Consider the following 21,427-nt stretch of genomic DNA (forward strand, 5'->3'; position numbering starts at 1 on the left):
TACCTTGTTGGCCAGGACATCTGTGGTCAGTACGGGTCACATTTTACTAGCCCATAAATCTGTCCCTGTGCTCCCCTGGTGAGGTCAGCTTCGATAAGCCAGCCCAGGACCCCTGGGTGGTGTTTAAGGGTTCACATTACTACTCTACTGGCTCCTTCCAGTCACGTCAGTCTCACTTTTCAACCAAGCTTACTACTAGGGATCGAGACCAACTCCTTACCCGTTGGTCCTACATTTGAGAGCCATAAAATGGGGCACCACAGTTAGCAAAATGTATTTCTGAACACTTTTGAGTCCATGTTCTCTTTTCTGATAGGGGTGCTTACAGACGTTGAGGTGATGTAGCAGGAACAGGCAGTCCCCCGATACCTCTAGTGGTGTGTGTGGTACCTCTATCTATCCGACTGATCCTGTTAGAAGTGGGGGGGGGGGTTGAATCTTTGATCTCTTCCCTGTGGAGAGGCTGCTCTCCTGTAGAGGTGGGAGGAGGGAGGTTGTCAGTGTGACGGCTGTGGTACATGTTCACTCTGATTAAAGAGAAATATGCATCACCCAGCGTTATAGAGCTTTCCTTTTTATCTGCTCCTCTCACCATGACGACAGTATGTAGATTGGGGTTGATAGCATTTTCAGTCGTAACACTGACTGAGGTGTTACACAGTAAAGCTGCAATGCTGTTTAAAACATGGGCTGCACTTGATGTGAACGTGGATGTTTTTGTATTGTGTATGTGACAGACATTGCTCTCTCGGTGTAATTAATGTTGTCAAGTTTGTCCGCGAGCACCTGAAATCACACCAGAGTTCACCTCTGACCCTTTAACCTGAGGTCATGTTCCCCCAACACAATTAGAGCAGAGGGCCCGCATTCCACAAGGCAGTGATGAAAGCACTACAGGAGGGTATCATGCTTGAGTTTAGAGAGCGAGCAATGACCTTTCTTCATTGGAAGAACCGGAACCAGCTCTGGAGTAAGTAAATTTATGATTTCAAGAACTAAGTGATCCATTGTAATGGAAACACAACAGGAACTAGGAATTTCCAGAAGTTTCCCCTGGTTCGGCATCCTAGCGGAGAAAGGCCGTATGACAGAACAGGAGAGGGAGCGGTACAAAGAGGGGGTGTAAAGAGAGAGGGAGAGGTAAAAGCAGAGGAGATAAACTCCACGGTTGAATTATCCTTCCGATCCATTAAATATGAATCCATCATGAGGTATGTGATTATTTTGATTCACATCTCATTCATGCACACATCTCTGCTAAACCTCAATTCTTCTCAAGTCTTCTGGAAAATGGCTCCAATGGGTGATGGTTTGATGTAGCAAGAAGACATGTTATTCTTAGTAGTCAGATGATTGTCTCTCTGTGTGGGAAGTGGGCAAGATAAATTCAAAGAGATTACCAAGGTTACATGTTTATGTGACCATACCTTTCTCAGATTCATAATGCAACCATTCCAACATATTCCCCTCCCGGCACACGCTCATTCAATCATGGGGCGATTGGAAGTTACAGTAGGAAGATGCCCTCTGTCAGACAGATGGGAGGGTACCTCACCGTGAAGGTATTGAGGTAAGGCATATGTAGGCGCTTGATAACCCTCTGGCAACTCCACTTAATGTGGTCCAGACACAAGCACTCCTCCCACCACTAGACCCCTCACTGCACAGTCACTCAATTAATCCCATTCCAAGCATCTTTTGACGGATACGCACGCACACACCTTCTCCCACATCCTCCCGGTCTACGATGGGGTTATCTGCTAGAATGGAGCGCCAGTGCGGTGTGTGTGGAGAATAGGGACACGACAAGACGTATGGAAGAAAATAAATAGGACACAACATGAGCATGGATTCATCCTCCAACTTTATTGTTACGTACAACAGGGTTGGTTTTGCGGTTACCTGAGCAGGGAAAACATACTGTTACTGGAAATAAATATACATTTATTTGTTATCTCGTTACATACGTCCCACAGTCATTGTCATATTCAATAACGCATATGTTTGTTTTATTCTGAGAAAGGTAAGGTTTTTAGGTTCACAAACAGCCCCCAAAACAAACACTTTCAGACAGTCAACACAGTCACCATTTTGTGAAAGACATATTAGCTATGTGATTACTTTTCACGCCATTGATTTGTACGTGCTGCAAGTCTAGCCTAGTCTCACTAAGGGAGGGGAGTTCTTTCTCATTGTTGCTTCTTCCTGATATGTGTCCCAAATGGCACCCCATTCCCTACAAAGTGCACTACTTTTGAAGAGAGCACTAGGGGCCATGGTTAAAAGTAGTGCACTTCAGTATATAGGGAATACAGTGTCATTTGGAATGCACCCTGGTTTGTGTCAGACAAGCAAGGAGAGCTATACTCAGCTTAAGTTGCCGGTTTGATGATAACAAAATCCTAACTAGTTTGTTTCCTCCATTGGAACAAAGCAGAATATTCACTATATTCTATGCAAATATATATTCTCAATATACTGTATTTATAGATGGCTATATATAATCTATAATCTAATCTATAGAAGTCTATATTCAATATATATGTATATTGAGAGAATTTGGTAGGGTTTTGAAACATTCAAGGTACATTCACTTAACTTACCCTGTGATTTGTTTTGTATGAAAAAGGTTACACAGTCTGACAAATGTATCAGTCTGACAAATGTTTAAACCACATCTACTACCCCTTTACAATTTACTCTCCCAACCAGGAAACAACACTGAACCATTTGTAAGAAGCAAACAGAAGAGAAAACAGGCTTTTCTGCTGGGTTTCCAATCACAAACAGGCATAAAACATGCAAGTTTACTTCAGTCTCTATAACATTTTTCAATGTTTTAATCACAGACCTCAGGTGCCCCAATTCCACAGGTTCATACTGAATAGCTAGCAGCATTAGTTCAATGCTTCCAGAACTTCTTCATAATGTAATAGTAACGAATAGATCTAGTTTTGTCAGTGGTTACCAATCATTCACCCGTTCCATTACCACAGAGTACACAAACAAAAATACACATGACAGACTCACCAGGTGAATCCAGATGAAAGCTATGATCCCTTATTGATGTTAAATCCACTTTAAGCCTCGAGACAAGTGAGACATGGATTGTGTGTTACGTGCTATTAAGAGGGTGAATGAGCAAGACAAAATATTTAAGTGCCTTTGAACGGGATATGATAGTAGGTGCCAGGCGCACCGGTTTGAGTGTGTCAAGAACTGCAATGCCTCTGGGTTTTTCCACGCTCAACAATTTCCCGTGTGTATCAAGAATGGTCCACCACCCAAAGGACATCCAGCCAACTTGACAACTGTGGGAAGCATTGGAGTCAACATGAGCCAGCATCCCTATGGAACGCTTTCAACACCTTGTAGTCCATGTCCCGACGAATTGAGGCTGTTCTGAGAGCAAAAGGGGATGCAACTCAATGTTAGGAAGGCGTCCTTAATGTTTGTACACTCAGTGTATATAATAATATATAATCGGTTTGAAAGTCGATGTTGGTTATGAGCCAGATGTATGGGTAGATCTCGAGACTAGAATTTTTCAGAAGGCCTCAGGCGTTTCAGTCAGGTGTTGGTGTACTGAGAAGGTTTTCCTTTCTAGGTCAAAATAGCTAGATCCTGCTACTGTAACACACAGTTGAATTGGAAAGTTCTGTCCCTAAATCCACAACCTAGACTTTAGACTTCAGTCAATCATTTACCATAGCTGAGATGACTGTTTTCAAGGCCAATAGATTTTAGGTACAATATGCCTGTGTTTCTACCAGTATTATGTTTATTTACATAGTTTTAACAAACACATATATATATATATATATATATATATATATATATATATATATATATATATATATATATATATATGTTTATTTACATAGTTTTAACAAACACATATACACATATATATACATATATATATACATACATATATATATATATATATATATATATATATATATATATATATATATGTATTTACACACACACACACACAGGCTCAGTCAAGTGTGAACACACCTACTCCTTCAAGGGTTTTTCTTTATTTGGACTATTTTCTACATTGTAGAATAATAGTGAAGACATCAAAACTATTAGATAACACATGGAATCATGTAGTGACCAAAAAAAAGTGTTAAACAAATCAAAATATATTTTTTATTTGAGATTCTTCAAAGTAGCCACCCTTTGCCTTTGACAACTTTGCACACTCTTGGCATTCTCTCAACCAGCTTCATGAGGTAGTCACCTGGAATGTATTTCAATTAACAGGTGTGCCTTGTCAAAAGTTAATTTGTGGAATATCTTTCCTTCTTAATGCATTTGAGCCAATCAGTTGTGTTGTGACAAGGTTGGGGTGGTATACAGAAGATAGCCCTATTTGGTAAAAGACCAAGTCCATATTATGGCAAGAACACCCTAAATAAGCCAAGAGCAATGACAGTTCATCAAGACACGAAGGCCAGACAATTCGGAAAATTTCAAGAACTTTGAAAGTTACTTCAAGTGCAGTCGCAAAAACCATCAAGCACTATGAAGAAATTGGTTCTCATGAGGACCGCCACAGGAAAGGAAGACCCAGCGTTCCCTCTGCTGCAGAGGATAAGTTCATTACAGTTAACTGCACCTCAGATTGCAGTCCAAATAAATGTTTCAGAGTTCAAGTAGGAGACACATCTCAACATCAACTGTTCAGAAGAGACTGCGTGAATCAGGCCTTCATGGTCGAATTGCTGCAAAGAAACCACTACTAAAGGACACCAATAAGAAGAGACTTGCATGGGCCAAGAAACACGAGCAATGGACATTAGACCGGTGGAAATCTGTCCTTTGGTCTGATGAGTCCAGATTTTAGATTGTTGGTTCCAATCGCCATGTCTTTGTGAGACGCAGAGTAGGTGAACGGATGATCTCCGAATGTGTGGTTCCCACCGTGAAGCATGGAGGAGGTGGTGTGGGGGTGCTTTGCTGGTGACACTTTCTGTGATTTCTTTAAAATTCAAGGCACACTTAACCAGCATGGCCACTACAGCGATACACCATCCCATCTGATTTGGGCTTAGTGTGACTATAATTTGTTTTTCAACAGGACAATGACCCAACAGACCTTCAGGCTGTGTAAGGGCTATTTGATCAAGGAGAGTGATGGAGCGCTGTGTCAGATGATCTGGCCTCCACAATCACCCGACCTGAACCCAATTGAGATGGTTTGGAATGAGTTGGACCGCAGAGTGAAGGAAAAGCAGCGAACAAGTGCTCAGCATATGTGGGAACTCCTTTAAGAATGTTGGAAAAGCATTCCTCATGAAGCTGGTTGTGAGAATGCCAAGTGTGCAAAGCTGTCATCAAGGCAAAGGGTGACTACTTTAAAGAATCAAAAATATATTTTGATTTGTTTAACACTTTTTGGGTTACTACATGATTCCATGTGTTATTTCATAGTTGATGTATTCACTATTATTCTACAATGTAAAAAATTGTCAAAAAAAAGAAATACAGTACCAGTAAAACGTTGGATGGTTTATACTGTACATATGCAATACAAAACAACCAAATCCTTTCCATTTTATTAAACAAAAATATTAAAACATAGAAAAAACTAAACACAAAATCAACACTGACACAAAACAAAAAAAACAGTGCAGTCCACAAAATACCAAAATAATAATTTGTAATGTATCCAGTGGATTCTCTAACAAACTAACCTGTGCTATAACTGACCTCTGTATGGACTAATACCCATTCACCATACTGAGGTGAGCTATACTTGCATGGTTAGTGGTTACCCAGCCACCATAGTTGCTGGAAATGTACTGCATGGTCGGGGTCGGCTGGATAGTGTGAATAGGGACTAACTGGGTGTGTTTGAGAGCATGATTGGATCAGACAGACACAAATAGTGGGTACGTTCGAGGGCATATTGATTGTAGTCAGCCCGCCCCGATTATAAGATCTCACAATGCCTGGAAAGTGTTTAACACCTCAGAAACCACATTGATATGATATTTCAATCTTTTAAATGCACTGTTCTGGCAATTCGCTTCTTTAAAGGCTAGAAGGAATAAGTAAAGTCAATATTCTGAGATGTGCAGCGTGACTGCAACAAAGACGACCTGGAACGTGTCCAGTGCAATGTTAACATGTGCTGTGGTCGGGCAAGTCCATCTCCCTTTCTCCCGAGTAGGAGCCGAGGGCCTCCCAGAGTACCTGGGTCTCCTCACAGTGGTGGTGGCCCCTCCAGTGCTCCATCACCTCCTCTTTACTGTCCAGGACCTGGCTGCACAGTGCACAGTTAAACACCAATCCCTGCCGCAGGACCCCACTCCCTCCCCGGGCTGAGGGGCCGGTCGGCTCCCCCTCTCCATCATCTTCCGGTCCCCCCTGGTGGTGGGAGAGGATATGACGCTTCAGCTTGGAGAAGGAGAAGAACTCTTCATCACAGCTCCCACACCGGACTAGGTTCCTCTTCTCATTGAGCTGGCGCCAGTAGTGGGCGGCGTGTTTCACCAGCTCATCCTCTGCCTCCCGGCCCCCCCGCAGTGACCTTCCCACCCCCCCAGCCCCGTCCCGCAGGCACACCTGGACCTCCTCCCCATGCACATAGAGCAGGTGTAGCTTCATGTCGGCGAAGGTGGGGGTGATGGCCTGACAGCGGCTACACTTGATCTGGAGCTCCACCGGGTCCTCACGCTCCTCCTGGCCCTGCTTGTCCCCCAGGTCTGGAGACATGGCCCTGGAGACACGAACAACATGGAGACATATGATGGGAGGAAGACCTGGTGTTTTATGAAAAGTGAAGGGCCAGAATGTTCTATTTTGATGTGCTGAGAAGCTAACAATATTCTAAGACAGGTATTTATATGGGGTATTTCTCTTTTCAAACAGTCCATTTATATTTTCCAACAGGGCTATACATTTGGGCAAGTTTTTTTTCTCCTCACCTGAGTAGCCGTTGGCTCAAAAATTGATAAATGGTTAAAAAAAAGTAAGGCCCGCGTCCATAGAGACACATACCAGCTCTACTGGTAGTATTGCTACTATCAGTAGTACTACACCTGCACCTTATTTATTTCACCTTTATTTAACCAGGTAGGCAAGTTGAGAACAAGTTCTCATTTACAATTGTGACCTGGCCAAGATAAAGCAAAGGAGTTCGACACATACAACAGCACAGAGTTACACATGGGATAAACAAACATACAGTCACTAACACAATAGAAAAATAAGTCTATATACAATGTGAGCAAATGAGGTGAGATAAGGGAGGTAAAGGCAAAAAAAGGCCATGGTGGCGAAGTAAATACAATATAGCAAGTAAAACACTGGAATGGTAGATTTGCAGTGGAAGTGGAATGCAGTGGAATGTGCAAAGTAGAAATAGAAATAATGGTGTGCAAAGTAGCAAAAACAAATAAATACAGTAGGGGAAGAGGTAGTTGTTTGGGCTAAATTATAGATGGGCTATGTACAGGTGCAGTAATCTGTTAGCTGCTCTGACAGCTGGTGCGTAAAGCTAGTGAGGGAGATAAGTGTTTCCAGTTTCAGAGATTTTTGTAGTTCGTTCCAGTCATTGGCAGCAGGGAACTGGAAGGTGAGGCGGCCAAAGGAGGAATTTGCTTTGGGGGTGACCAGAGAGATATACCTGCTGGAGTGCGTGCTACAGGTGGGTGCTGCTATGGTGACCAGCGAGCTGAGATAAGGGGGGACGTTACCTAGCAGGTTCTTGTAGATGACCTGGAGCCAGTGGGTTTGGCGACAAGTATGAAGCGAGGGCCAGCCAACGAGTGCGTACAGGTCGCAGTGGTGGGTAGAATATGGGGCTTTGGTGACAAAACCGATGGCACTGTGATAGACTGCATCCAATTTATTGAGTAGGGTATTGGAGGCTTTTTGTAAATGACATCGCCGAAGTCGAGGATCGGTAGGATGGTCAGTTTTACGAGGGTATGTTTGGCAGCATGAGTGAAGGATGCTTTGTTGCGAAATAGGAAGCCAATTCTAGATTTGACTTTGGATTGGAGATGTTTGATGTGAGTCTGGAAGGAGAGTTTACAGTCTAACCAGACACCTAGGTATTTGTAGTTGTCCACATATTCTAAGTCAGAACCGTCCAGAGTAGTGATGCTGGACGGGCGGGCAGGTGCAGGCAGCGATCGGTTGAAGAGCATGCATTTAGTTTTACTTGTATTTAAGAGCAGTTGGAGGCCACGGAAGGAGAGTTGTATGGCATTTAAGCTCGTCTGGAGGGTTGTTAACACAGTGTCCAAAGAAGGGCCAGAAGTATACAGAATGGTGTCGTCTGCGTAGAGGTGGATCAGAGACTCACCAGCAGCAAGAGCGACATCATTGATATATACAGAGAAGAGAGTTGGCCCAAGAATTGAACCGTGTGGCACCTCCATAGAGACTGCCAAAGGCCCGGACAACAGGCCCTCCAATTTGACACACTGAACTCTATCTGAGAAGTAGTTGGTGAACCAGGTGAGGCAATCATTTGAGAAACCAAGGCTATCGAGTCTGCCGATGAGGATGTGGTGATTGACAGAGTCGAAAGCCTTGGCCAGGTCAATGAATACGGCTGCACAGTATTGTTTCTTATCGATGGCGGTTAAGATATCTTTTAGGACCTTGAGCGTGGCTGAGGTGCACCCATGACCAGCTCTGAAACCAGATTGCATAGCGGAGAAGGTGCGGTGGGATTCGAAATGGTCGGTAATCTGTTTGTTGACTTGGCTTTCAAAGACCTTAGAAAGGCAGGGTAGGATAGATATAGGTCTGTAGCAGTTTGGGTCAAGATTGCCCCACCCACCTTTGAAGAGGGAGGTTGAACAGGCTAGTAATAGGGGTTGCAACAATTTCGGCAGATAATTTTAGAAAGGGTCCAGATTGTCTAGCCCGGCTAATTTGTAGGGGTCCAGATTTTGCACCTGTCGACGACACTAGTTGTTCTGCTTCCATGAGCACATCCAATGCTAGCATCGGTAATTCTACATTTGTTGTTAGCCCAGCATGGACACTGACACTTGTGAATCTGATGCATCCGAAGAGCTACAGCCCCCTTACCCGGGAAAGCACCGAACAACAGAGAGGGACGTTGGACCATTGAAGAGTTTTTTTCTCGTCTGAATGATCTGAATCTAGGACTACAGGGACTCTCCACAACTATATTCAATATGTGGGACAAAACTGAGGTTATGATTAATAAGTTGGAACTCTTCTCTGTCTGCATTAACAAGACACAGGTCTTTCCATCATTGTATGATTTTTGTGTGCAAATGAACAAGCTTACGGACAATGTCAAATGTGATATAGCGAAGCACCTGAGTGAGTTTGGTGCACAATTACGCAGGTACTTCCCTGAAACGGATAACACAAATAACTGGCTTCGTTATCCCTTTCATGCCCTGCCTCCAGTCCACTTACCGATATCAATTTCGAAGAGAGCCTCATCAAAATTGCAACAAGCGGTTCTGTGAAAATGTAATTTAAATCAGAATCCACAGCCAGATTTATGGATTGGGCTGCGCTCAGAGTATCCTGCCCTGGCAAATCGTGCTGTTCAGACACTGATGCCCTTTGCTACCACATATCTACAGTTGAAATCTCCCCCCCCCCCCCCTTAAAAGATTTAGATGCACTATTGTAAAGTGGCTGTTCCACTGGATATCATAAGGTGAATGCACTAATTTGTAAGTCGCTCTGGATAAGAGCGTCTGCTAAATGACTTAAATGTAAATGAAATCGGAAGTTTACATACACCTTAGCCAAATACATTTAAAATTGGTTTCTCACAATTCCTGACATTTAATCAGAGTAAAAATTCCCTGTCTTAGGTCAGTTAGGATCACCACTTTATTTTAAGAATGTTATATGTCAGAATAATAGTAGAGAATTATTTATTTCAGCTTTTATTTCTTTCATCACATTCCCAGTGGGTCAGAAGTTTACATACACTCAATTCGTTTTTGGTAGCATTGCCTTTAAATTGTTTAACTTGGGTCAAACATTTTGGGTAGTCTTCCACAACCTCCCCAAAATAAGTTGGGTGAATTTTGGCCCATTCCTCCTGACACAGCTGGTGTAACCGAGTCAGGTTTGTAGGCCTCCTTGACCTTTTCAGTTCTGCCCACAAATTTTCTAAAGGATTGAGGTCAAGGCTTTGTGATGGCAACTCCAATACCTTGACTTTGTTGTCCTTTAACCATTTTGTCACAACTTTGGAAGTATGCTTGGGGTCATTGCCCATTTGGAAGACCCATATGCAACAAAAGCATTAACTTCCTGACTGATGTCTTGAGATATTGCTTCAATATATCCACATAATTTTCCTACCTCATGATGCCATCTATTTTGTGCACCAGTCCCTCCTGCAGCAAAACACCCCCACAACATGATGCACAACATGACCCCTGTGGTTCACGGTTGGGATGATGTTCTTCAGCTTGCAAGCGCCCCCCCCCCCCCCCCCCTTTTTCCTCCAAACATATCGATGGTCATTATGGCCAAACGGTTCTATTTTTGTTTCATCAGACCAGAGGACATTTCTCCAAAAAGTACGATATTTGTCCCCATGTGCAGTTGCAAACCGTAGTCTGGCTTTTTTATGGCGGTTTTGGAGCATTGGCTTCTTCCTTGCTGAGCGGCCTTTTAGGTTGTCGATATAGGACTTGTTTTACTGTGGATATAGATACCTTTGTACCCGTTTCCTCCAACATCTTCACAAGGTCCTTTGCTGTTGTTCTGGGATTGATTTGCACTTTTCACACCAAAGTACGTTCATCTCTAGGAGACAGAACACGTCTCCTTCCTGATCGGTATGATGGCTGCGTGGTCCCATGATGTTTATACTTGCATACGATTGTTTGTACAGATGAACGTGGTACCTTCAGGCGTTTGAAAATTGCTCCCAAGGAAGAACCAGACTTGTGGATATCCACAATTTTTTTTCTGAGGACTTGGCTGATTTCTTTTGATTTTCCCATGATGTCATGCAAAGAGGCACTGAGTTTGAAGGTAGGCCTTGAAATACATCCACAGGTATACCTCCAATTGACTCAAATTATGTCAATTATCTCATTGCTTTAGATCAGAAGCTTCTAAAGCAATGACATTTTCTGCACTTTTCCAAGATTTTTAAAGTCACCAACTTAGTGTATGTAAACTTCTGATCCACTGGAATTGTGATACAGTGAATTATAAGTGAAATAATCTGTCTGTAAACAATTGTTGGAAAAATTACTTGTATCATGCACAAAGTAGATGTCCTAACCGACTTGCCAAAACTATAGTTTGTTAACAAGAAATCTGTGGAGTGGTTGAAAAACTAGTTTTAATGACTTCAACCTAAGTGTATGTAAACTTCCGACTTCAACTGTATGTGAGAGTGGATTCTCAGTCCTCACTAGCATGAAAACTAAATACAGGTACAGACTGTGTGTGTAAAATGATTTAAGACTGAGACTCTCTCCAATACAACCCAACATTGCAGAGTTATGTGCATCTTTCCAAGCACACCCGTCTCTGTGGTGAGAAGTTATTCACAATTTTTGATGAACAAATAAAGTTTTATATGTAAGATGGCTAAATAAAGAGCAAAATTATTGATGATTATAATATTATTATTTGTGCCCTGGTCTTATAAGAGCTCTTTGTCACTTCCCACGAGCCGGGTTGTGACAAAAACTCAATCATTCTTGTTATAAATGTAATAAATGTATCGTATAGTGTGTGTGTGGCAGGCTTACAATGATGGCAAAAAACAAAATTTGAGAGTGCGCTGACCCTGGTAATAGAGGGGGTACACAGCTGACCCTGGTGCTAGAGGGGGTACACAGCTGACCCTGGTGCTAGAGGGGGTACACAGCTGACCCTGGTGCTAGAGGGGGTATGCAGCTGGAGGTTGAATGTTTGAAGAGTTACGGGACTATACAAAGTTTGGGAGCCACTGTTCTAAGACATTCAATGGTCACAGTGAATAAACGTCAAGACTCAAGAGTCCTATTGATGAGATAAATATACCAGTATTGTTAAGATATTCTGCTGATTATTCCCTATCGGAATTTGGCCTCCAAGTACCCTCTCTAAGGCCAGAGGTCACCATAAAGCAGGTCTTAGTAACTGATATCTGGGCCCTTGAGACACAAAATAAAATAAAAATCGGCCATGGGTGTCCATAAGCAGTTAAGACATTTCAAATGTATAGTCTATTCAACCTCTAGGTCCCAGCCGTGATTGAATGTTTTGACTCAGGACAGGAAGGATGAGACAACCAACAGATAAGGAGTATTTAGGTTTGCTCTCCCCGCTGGAGGGGGTGAGATTTTCTGCGAACCTCTTAGAGGAACATGTCTGTCTACATCTGTCTACATCTGTTAAAGTTCTATTACGTTGCTCAACTTATTTTCTGCATCTAGCATTTCTCCACACGTTGACTGGTTTTCAACTCCTAACAGTATGTAGGCACTGTTAATAATGCTGAATATTTAGGTACCCACCCCTCCACAGGCACGTCGTCTTCATGCTGGCTGACGGACGGCTCCACGGTCAGGATGACCTTATGCACCTCCCGCAAATGGCCGAAGTACACACCCACGTAGCCAAACGCCTTCTCACAGAAGTCACAGCGAAGCGTCCGCCGCGGTCTCCCGTCAGAGTGATGCAGCTTCATGTGGGTGCTGAGGGAGCCAGAGTGAGCATAGGCCTTATGACACACAGGACACAAGTAAGGCCTGCTGTTGGTGTGGCTGTTCATATGGCTCTGGAGGTGGTGTTTGAACTGGAAGCAGCGGCTGCAGGTAGGGCAGCGGTGGAGGGGCTGGCTACTGCCCAGGTAGACCCTCTGAGAAGGGCCCCCTTTCAGGTATAGCGGGGTAGAGGCTGGCTGGGGCTGGGCAGGACCGGGCTCCAGGACCTCGGCAGAGAACTGATGCCCCACGAGGAGCTCTGAATCCAGGCTGTCAGAGGAGGTGAGGGAGGGCAGGCTGACCAGCTGGGGTACAGTCTCCATCAGCAGCATGTGGTGAGGCTTGGGTCTGATGCTGCGGTACTTCTTAGAGATGTCCACCTCCCTCTGCTGTTTAGACAGCGGGGAGGAGATGACGGCTGAGAGAGAAGGCTTCTCTGGCACCCTCCTCCGAAAGAACGACAAGGACCTCTTTTTCCTCGCCTCAAAGGCCAGAATGTCCTCCATTGTCTTCCTCTTCCTCCCCCTCTTCTTGCCTGATAGTTTCTGGATCTGTAGCGTTCCCAGCAGCGACAGGGTGCCTGTGGTCTTGGCCTGAGGCTGACTCTGCAGCAGGGAGTTTGGCATGTGGTTCTGACATAGGGCCTCAGCAGTCTCCGGGGTCTTGGACTGGGGATCAGAGGGATAAGGGGAGAGGTCAGGCTGGCTAGGGAAAGCCTTCTTGGGGGACATGGCATTGAGGTTGAGTTTGGCGGTGGGTATGAGGGTGCTTTTCATCTTGGAGTAGGGCAGGATGGGCAGCTTGCCCTTGGGTGGGGAGGAGATGATCTGGACAGCTTTGCTGAAGATGGCTGGAGAGAGGACAGTGATGCTGCTACTAGCTGGCTGTGGATGGGGCTGTTGGGCTACAGGCTTGGGTTGGCACGGCCTGATAGCAACCTTACCGCTGCTCTCATCCTGTGATGGTTCGACCGGGGAACTTTTAGTAATGCCACCAGATGGGTAGTGGAGGTTCTGCAGCATGCTGGTGACAGGGCCGGGGGCGTAGGCAGGAGTGGACCGGTGGTCGGGGGTGGTGTCCACCACTGATATTCGCTCCAGAGGAGAGCCAGTGTAGAGCATGGCGTTGTCTGGGAGCAGGGCTGTGAGGGCAGAGAGCTCAGAGGAGGCTGAGGAGTCGATCAGTATGACCTGTTCTGATGGCTCCTCCTTGGGCTCAGCCAATGACAACTTCTTCTTTACGGCTGCTATTGACCGATGGTCCCGAGTTGTCAAGGCAACCTTGGCGAGTGTCCTCACCCCCCTGGCGCTGCCACCGGTGGGCGTGGCTGATTTGACCTTCTCCGGGGTGTTCTTGGTCCTCATTGGCTGGCACCTGGGGATGGGCAGCTTCAGGTTCTTCTGGATTGGCTGTTGCTGCTGCTGTTGTTGCTGCGGCGACTGAGGGGATACGGAGGGCGGCAGGGCCACCAGAGAGAAGGTACCCTCCTGCCCTGCCACCTGCATCAGGGCATAGTTCTGGGCCGGGACCAGGATAGACTTGGGGCTGACGGCTGTGGAGGCTGCCTCCGGGAGGGCAGAGGGGTGCTGGCAGGACAGGATGGCGGCTGGGGAGGGAACCACCGCTGCTGGGGCCTTGGGGGCGATGCTTCTAAACTGGAGGCTCTTCATCATCTGGCCTGGCATGGAGGTCTAGACCTAGACCTGTCTCAGTCTGTCAATACAACAACAGTCAAGTTAGAGAAGTATTCCCCAACATAACATTGTAGCATTTTTGGTCACAGTCCCCAATTATTATGTTCTCAGCAGGAGGGTTGACCTTAGTGTTGTTAATGGGGTCGTTACACAGCGGTTCATAGTCTAGATCACAGGTGTCAAACTCATTCCACGGAGGGCCGAGTGTCTGCGGGTTTTCGCTCCTCCCTTGTACTTGATTGATGAATTAACATCACTAATTAGTTAGGAACTCCCCACACCTGGTTGTCTAGGGCTTTATTGAAAGGAAAAACCAAAAACCTGCAGACACTAGGCCCTCCGTGGAATGAGTTTGACACCCCTGGTCTAGATGAGACACAGGCTGCAATCCCAAATGGCACCCTATTCCCTATATGGTCCACTACTTTTGACCAGGTTCCATAGGGCTCTGGTCAAAAGTAGTGCACTATTTAAGGAACAGGATGCTATTGATATACATCCTGAGTTGAGAGACAGACAGAGGTAGGCAGACGTTGTCACTTACACAAACATGTCTAAGGCTTCCACAATAACTATTATCCCCCCCCCCCCCCCCCCCCCCCCCCCCCCCACACACACACGCACACACACACAACCTACCCCCAGGAACAGATAGAGTGCCCCCTTTGATTTGGGCCCAGCGTGCAGCCTGGTTACCATTGTGGCTCGGCGGGGTGCTCCCTGTACCCCCCACCACCCTCCCGGTAGCCCCCCCGCACTTCCTGGACGGATCAGTCAGTAGAGTGTGAAAGCTGCCCTAGGGCAAGACAGGCAGGAGCTTTACCACCACATTAAGAGGGGTTACTCTGTGTGTGTGTGTGTGTGTGTGTGTGTGTGTGTGTGTGTGTGTGTGTGTGTGTGTGTGTGTGAGTGTGTGTGTGTGTGTGTGTGATATTCACTCCTCATTCTCTCCTGACCAGCATTAGTAAGGCCTGGCTGTGGGGCTAAAACAGCCTTACTGACAAAGCCCCCCATTCTCAGACCCTAATGTCCCATACTGGGTAATGATATTTCACAGTACAACACCAGGGATTATGATTTTAAAGTAGGCTTGTAATTCTGGACGTCGAAGATAAAAATCCCAAGAAAGGGTTGAACAAGCTTTAAGTGGTGTCCAGGTAAATGGTTAATACTATTTAATAAAAGGTGAATGAACTTTATCTGAGGTTTTTGACATCTGTACTGTAGTTCCATTTCAGTAAAACAAATATCCACATACCTGCTTAAAAAAAAAGATTTACAGCGGAATGTTTCGACTGGACGTGATTGTAAACTAATGATTTTGACAGGAGTTGAATATACCCCCAAAAATGTATCCAACTTTCAATACCAGCCTTTCCATGGGTTAATGTGTCCAAGTTCTGTGCAACATACCAGCCACATTCAGAATAACCACCAGGCTCTAGATTTAAATAAAAAGGGAAACATTTCACAGTATCATTTCTCTCACGTAACCTACACCCAACCATTATATCGACTTTCAAAGGACATGGGCTGAACCAAAGGTTGCTTTCATTTCAAAAGAGGGAAACAAGAAAAAAACAGTCAAAAGCACATTGTTCAACACCTGGAAGTATTTCTGAGTGAGAGCAGAAAATGTATACAGTGTCCACACAGCACCTTAACTCCATGCAACTGAAAATATTCCCTCTCTGTTTGGATAGTCGATTCCAATTCAACTGTGAGTTTGGCTGTTGGGCCGGGCGTTCAGTAGAGTAGTGCGGTGGGATATCAAGGATGCTCCCAGGACATGAAGGGGGTACAAATGGTGTCTGTGTGTGTGTGTTCGTGTGAGAGTGATTTTGACAGTGGCAGGCTAACCTTCCTCCCATCAACTCTGAGTTTACAGTTGAACCCCAAGAGAAAGAAAGGGAATAAAGGGAGGGAGTGTATAAAGGGGGGCACGATATAGACTCACCCCTTTACTTTCCCCCATTCCCTCTCCCTCAGTTTGGCACAAAGCAAAGATGTCTGTTGACACCAAGCCTACCCCCCACAGAAAGGAGAGTGGGGCCTCACACCTTCCCTCCCGAAAACTCCTTATAGAACTATGAAAGCTATGCTGCCGAGACGAAGCAGAGCAACCAACCACAGGCAGCGTGTGGGCCTGCTGTCTGCTTGAATCAGACTGATGACTTCTCACAGGAAAGATTGTTCTCACTCAGTCTTGCGACCCAAAGACAACGATGAGATGGAATGGAGAATGAGGGAGAATAAAATGAGTAGACACTAACTGTTCAGTATTCTGAGTTGATCAGAATTGATAGCAGTGTTACACCACTTCAGCTGCTGTGTTATAACTGAGGAGTAGCTGCAGCTACGCTCCTAGAGTGCGTGCCAAATGACACCTTATATAGTGCACTACTTTTGACCAGAGTTCTATGGACCAAGGGGCCAGGGTTCTGGTCTAGAAGCACGGTTTCGACCGTTTCTACAGTCTTGCTTCGGTACTGCAGTTTAACTGACGTCCGGTCCAGAAAGACTATTTCCATAGACGGCCACATAGAGAAGTCAAATTAGAAAATTCCTAATAAGACACTTTAGTCATCATCTTTGTGCACAAAACATCCATTGAATTATTCAAAGAATTGTCGCTGAGGACAATTTCCCCCCCCCCATCACTCACAGCCGAAGATAACATTTTAAATTCATCCAATGTTTACCATGTTTTTGGATGGCGTGACGACGTCGTCGCTGCTCCCTGTGCGCACTGAATGCTAGTGCGCAAGTGAAGTCGGGCCGTGTAAACCGGATGCAACCCGGATATAGACGGTGCATGAAATCGGCGTATGCAAACGCGAGTAGATTACGTTGAAAACAACAGTCGGACATCTTGGACGCAGTCGCCAGTTCTTTTGTACCTCAGTGCTATGGACCCTAGTCAAAAGTAGTGCACTATATAAGGAATAGGGTGCCATTTGAGACACAGCCCTAGTCTCCAGAGGATGTGTGTGCTGCTTTAAGAAAACCCATCAGATGACCTTCCAACCCAGGCCCAGGGCTGCCACAGGAAGTACACTGGTGGGACAGACAGACAGGAGGACTGGAGAGGTGTTGATGAAGACTATAGCCTCAGGCTAGCTACATCCTGTTGTCCAGTCAGTGTGTGTTTAAACCACAAATTCAAGATCCAAATCTAAATACAAGAACTGCCTCCTTCCATCTCTCCCCTCTGCCTTCTATGTCTTGCTTGCACCCTGTTCCTCGCCCCCCTCAATAACTACCTCTCTCTTCTGTCCATCATGTATCTCCCTCATTTCTTCTCCTCCTCTGTCTTTCTTCAGGACCCCCTCTCTCTCCTTCTGTTTCCCTCTCTCTCTCGTATAGGGATTCTCCTCAGTGTGCGTCCCTATCTGCAGAATGAGGATGCCAAAAACCCTCCCTCCTCCCCCCATTAGCCACATGTCGACCTGCCCTGGGGGGAGGGGCCTCACTGTTGAGGTCCCCAGTGTCAAACACATTATAGCGACGCAGATGATGATGAGAAAGAAAGAGCAAGCAAGAAAAAATTTGAAAAAAAGGAGAAAAACAGAGGGAGAGAGAAAGATAGTGAATAGGAAGTAAACCCCTGTAACAAATCGTCCTCTCTCTCAGTTCATGGTATGGGGTATTAGTATGGTGGTGTAGTGGTGAATTGGGGGTAGTGTATTGTGAATTAGGGGGTGGTGTAGTGGTGAATCGGGGGTAGTGTATTGTGAATTAGGGGGTGGTGTAGTGGTGAATCGGGGGTAGTGTATTGTGAATTAGGGGGTGGTGTAGTGGTGAATCAGGGGGTAGTGTATTGTGAATTAGGGGGTGGTGATATAGTAGTGCATTAGGTGGGTCTCCCCTGCACACCTGCGTCAGATGATAATGACATGAGCACAGCATTGAGCAGCAGCAGACATAAACACGGGGTCGGGCCCAGAGGCAAGCTGGTGGGATTAACTGGAGCGAGAAAGCAGGAGGAGTTTTACCAACATGAATCCCACCCCACAGATTTCTGACTGCTCCTCCCAACATGGACTCATATCAGACAGCTTCGTTGTTGTTGTTTCTGCTGTTGTCATTCCTTTGGAGGGCATTTTGATTACGTGAGCACACATACAAGGATGAGATCAATGTTAATACAGGGCAGGTTAGCAACATGAGTATGAGCAGTGGCTAACATAAAACAAATTTGCCAGCAATCCATTTATTTGTATCTGATAATGTGTTTATACTGTATGAATTAACCTCAATATACTACTTTTTTATTTAACAAGCTTTCTACATCAGCATCATATTCCTCGTCTTTCCCTGTAGGGACGTCTCTACCCAAGTCTCAAAGGGAACATGAGGTCACAAACGGAGACACTTAATCTAGTGCAAGGCTTCAAAATCTACCAGGGTTCAGGGGTCAGGGATGGGCTGAGGACAGATGGACAGGGCTTCCCTGGCAGTAGAAGAATATATAAAGAGTGAGAGAGACAGACAGATAAACAGAAAGCGAGACAGAAATACCAGGAAACCGTGGCTATGTCGTCCGGGCCAGACCTTCCCAGGGTTACCCAGATAAGTAGGTAAGGCTGAGAGGTGAAAGGTCAGGCCTGGTGTTTATGTTAACAGCCAGGTCGCCAGGGTTACGGTAGGGCCAAGGCAGTGCTCTAGTCGGACCGGTTCACTTGACGTATCCATCCGCGTGGAATGGAATGTGCTGAGGAGGCTGGATGGATCAGATGGATGGTGGATGGATAAGGCCCAGCGGTCAATTGGTCATGTAAGCATGGTTGTGCTGCAGACAGATAGACAGAGGCTGAGTCCCCAATGAGCTCCAAATGAGCCCTGGTCAAAAGTATTGCAATATATAGGGAATAGGGTGTCGTCGGAGACACAGCCAGACAGGGAGAGCAGCCAGTCGCCCAAACAATACACAGACCGGCCGCTGATCTGATGTCTCCCTGATTGGTTGACATGTGGGAACATAGGCCTATAATTTGTTGTAATGACAACCCAGTTAAGAACGGGCATATCAAGCACAATGTTGTGGTCTAGGAGCATGCACTTCCTCTTGCTCTCTCCACTGTTTTGGCCCTTGTTCGTATTATGGTTTTGGCCCTACTTACTTTGTGCTTGAAGGTTTCAGTCAGAGTGTGGAGTCCAGTCTTCAGTCTGGCTCCAGACTGGTCATGGCTCTGTCCCAAGGCAGATGTCCTGAATAAACAAGAACAAACAGTACAAGCAATTACAGAGAATGAAATTAACTGAATTGTGTTAATTCTATCTTCATCCACTTCCACAAGACAACCGATAAATAGGGGTAGTGTGTATGGAGCGTCTCAGAGTAGGAGTGCTGACTTAGGATCAGCGTTTCCTTTTAGATCACAATGAATAAGATTAGATGAAGCAGATGGAGCAGTGCTGGTCTTGTCTCAGTCAGTGGAACAAAGAGAGAGGAGGCTTCTCTTGATTCTCTGCTTCTTTTCGTAGTAAAAAAAAAAAAATCTATCAAGAAAACCTGGTGCTTCACGCAGAGCTAGAACAAACAGAACCTTCAAACAGCAGGAGGACTTACAGGGAGAGAGCCGTACAGCAACCACACAAAGAGACAGGCCTGGTGAGAGACATGTAATCCCGCCTGTAGGTGAGAGTGCTCATCTGGGGCTGAAAGATAAGAGCTGCATCCCAAGTGCCACCTTATTCCATACATAGTGCACTACTATTGTCTGGTCAAAAGTAGTGCACTATATAGGGAATAGGATGCCAGTTGGGACGTAGACACAGGCTGGAGGAAGACGGGTGGAGGACGGAGGGGGGTCTGGAATGGAGGGTCAGGGGGAGAGGGAAGGGGGGGGGGGGACAACAGCAGCAGCCGGCCCAGTGGAGGCCAGGCCAACCTCCCCCAGGTCTTAGCCAGGATGAAAGCTCTGGATCTCTGCTAGATAAGGGCAGGATGCGGGGGGGGGGGGGCATGTCCAGCAAGCATGTTCCCAGCCACCTTTCCATAATCACGGTACTCTCCTCTACAACACCTCACAGCTAAAGCTCTCTGAGTGTCTGTGGTACCAGAGCCTCAATTATATTAGGACCTGTGTGGTATTTAGTATGAGTGTGTACACTAGGTATCGGGAATTATCTACACTAAAACCGATCTGACAGCACATGCCATTTCAATATCAAAACACAGAGCTGCATTCTACGTATCCACCAAGCGGGAAGGAATCAGATAATTCCATATTTGTTTGTGTCGTGAGTGCACTCAAGATGCATCTATGCTCGATTGCTTTTTCCTACATGCGTACTAAACACTAACTTCTCCTGTGGAGGTTAGGGATTCGTCCAGGACGTGGAGGTGTGTCTGTGTGTCGAGCAGGATCTCTGCTGTCTCTCTGAGGAGCGCAGGGTCGGTCAGGGGGGAAATTAAAATCAGTGTTTGCAGAACTACTTGTTTTATCCCAGAGCAGATGGAGGGAGGGAGGGAGGGACAAGGAGGTAGCGACCGCATGGGGAGGAAGAAAGGAGGACGGAGTTCTTCAGCTTCAACTCTTACAAGACAGACACAGAGGTGTAGTGCAGTGGGGGAGGGCAGAACATACCGAGTGTCCCAAATGGCACCCTATTCCCTATATACAGTACACATACAGGTAACTGCCCAAATAAAGGAAACACCAACATAAAGTGTCGTATTTGATGATTTCTTCTAGACATGGTAGCCAAAATAATGGGCAACTGGGCCTTTTTATACACGACGCTACCTATGGGATGGGATGTTAATTTCCTCCTTAACTCAGGAACCACACCTGTGTGGAAGCAGCTGCTTTCAATATACTTTGCATCAAAAGTAGTGCACCACATATGAAATAGGGTGCCATTTGGGACGCAAGCCCATGGTATTCAGCGCCACGCAGAGTGGACACACAGGAACAGGAGCACACCACCGTATGACGTTAGCTGGCACCTGTCCTGAACAGATCAATGAAAGAAATCAATTCCAATTACGATCTAGCCGCTTGGCTCTAAATAGGGATGTGGATCAATCAATAGCCATCT

The 21,427-nt window shown here is 45.7% G+C and overlaps 1 protein-coding gene across 8 annotated transcripts in view; it reads right to left on the reverse strand.

Moving 5' to 3' along the window:
• Positions 1 to 1,846: 1,846 nt before the first annotated feature.
• LOC129822832 (zinc finger protein 438-like) overlaps positions 1,847 to 21,427 on the reverse strand; it is a 99,872-nt gene continuing 80,291 nt past the window's right edge. For 7 of the 8 annotated variants that reach the window (XM_055881276.1, XM_055881273.1, XM_055881272.1 and 4 more), the window contains 3 exons: positions 19,504 to 19,591; positions 12,498 to 14,399; positions 1,847 to 6,736 (listed from right to left, as the gene is read on the reverse strand). In XM_055881276.1, coding sequence (XP_055737251.1) covers positions 6,139 to 6,736; positions 12,498 to 14,371 — 2,472 coding nt within the window. In that variant the 5' untranslated portion in view covers positions 14,372 to 14,399; positions 19,504 to 19,591 and the 3' untranslated portion in view covers positions 1,847 to 6,138. Of the gene's footprint in view, positions 6,737 to 12,497; positions 14,400 to 15,107; positions 15,822 to 17,643; positions 19,173 to 19,503; positions 19,592 to 21,427 lie in introns of those variants that run through there. The other variant, XR_008754538.1, reaches the window with a different exon arrangement.

The sequence above is a fragment of the Salvelinus fontinalis genome, chromosome 25 (genome assembly GCF_029448725.1).
Source record: "Salvelinus fontinalis isolate EN_2023a chromosome 25, ASM2944872v1, whole genome shotgun sequence".
In the NCBI taxonomy this organism is placed as follows: Eukaryota; Metazoa; Chordata; class Actinopteri; order Salmoniformes; family Salmonidae; genus Salvelinus; species Salvelinus fontinalis.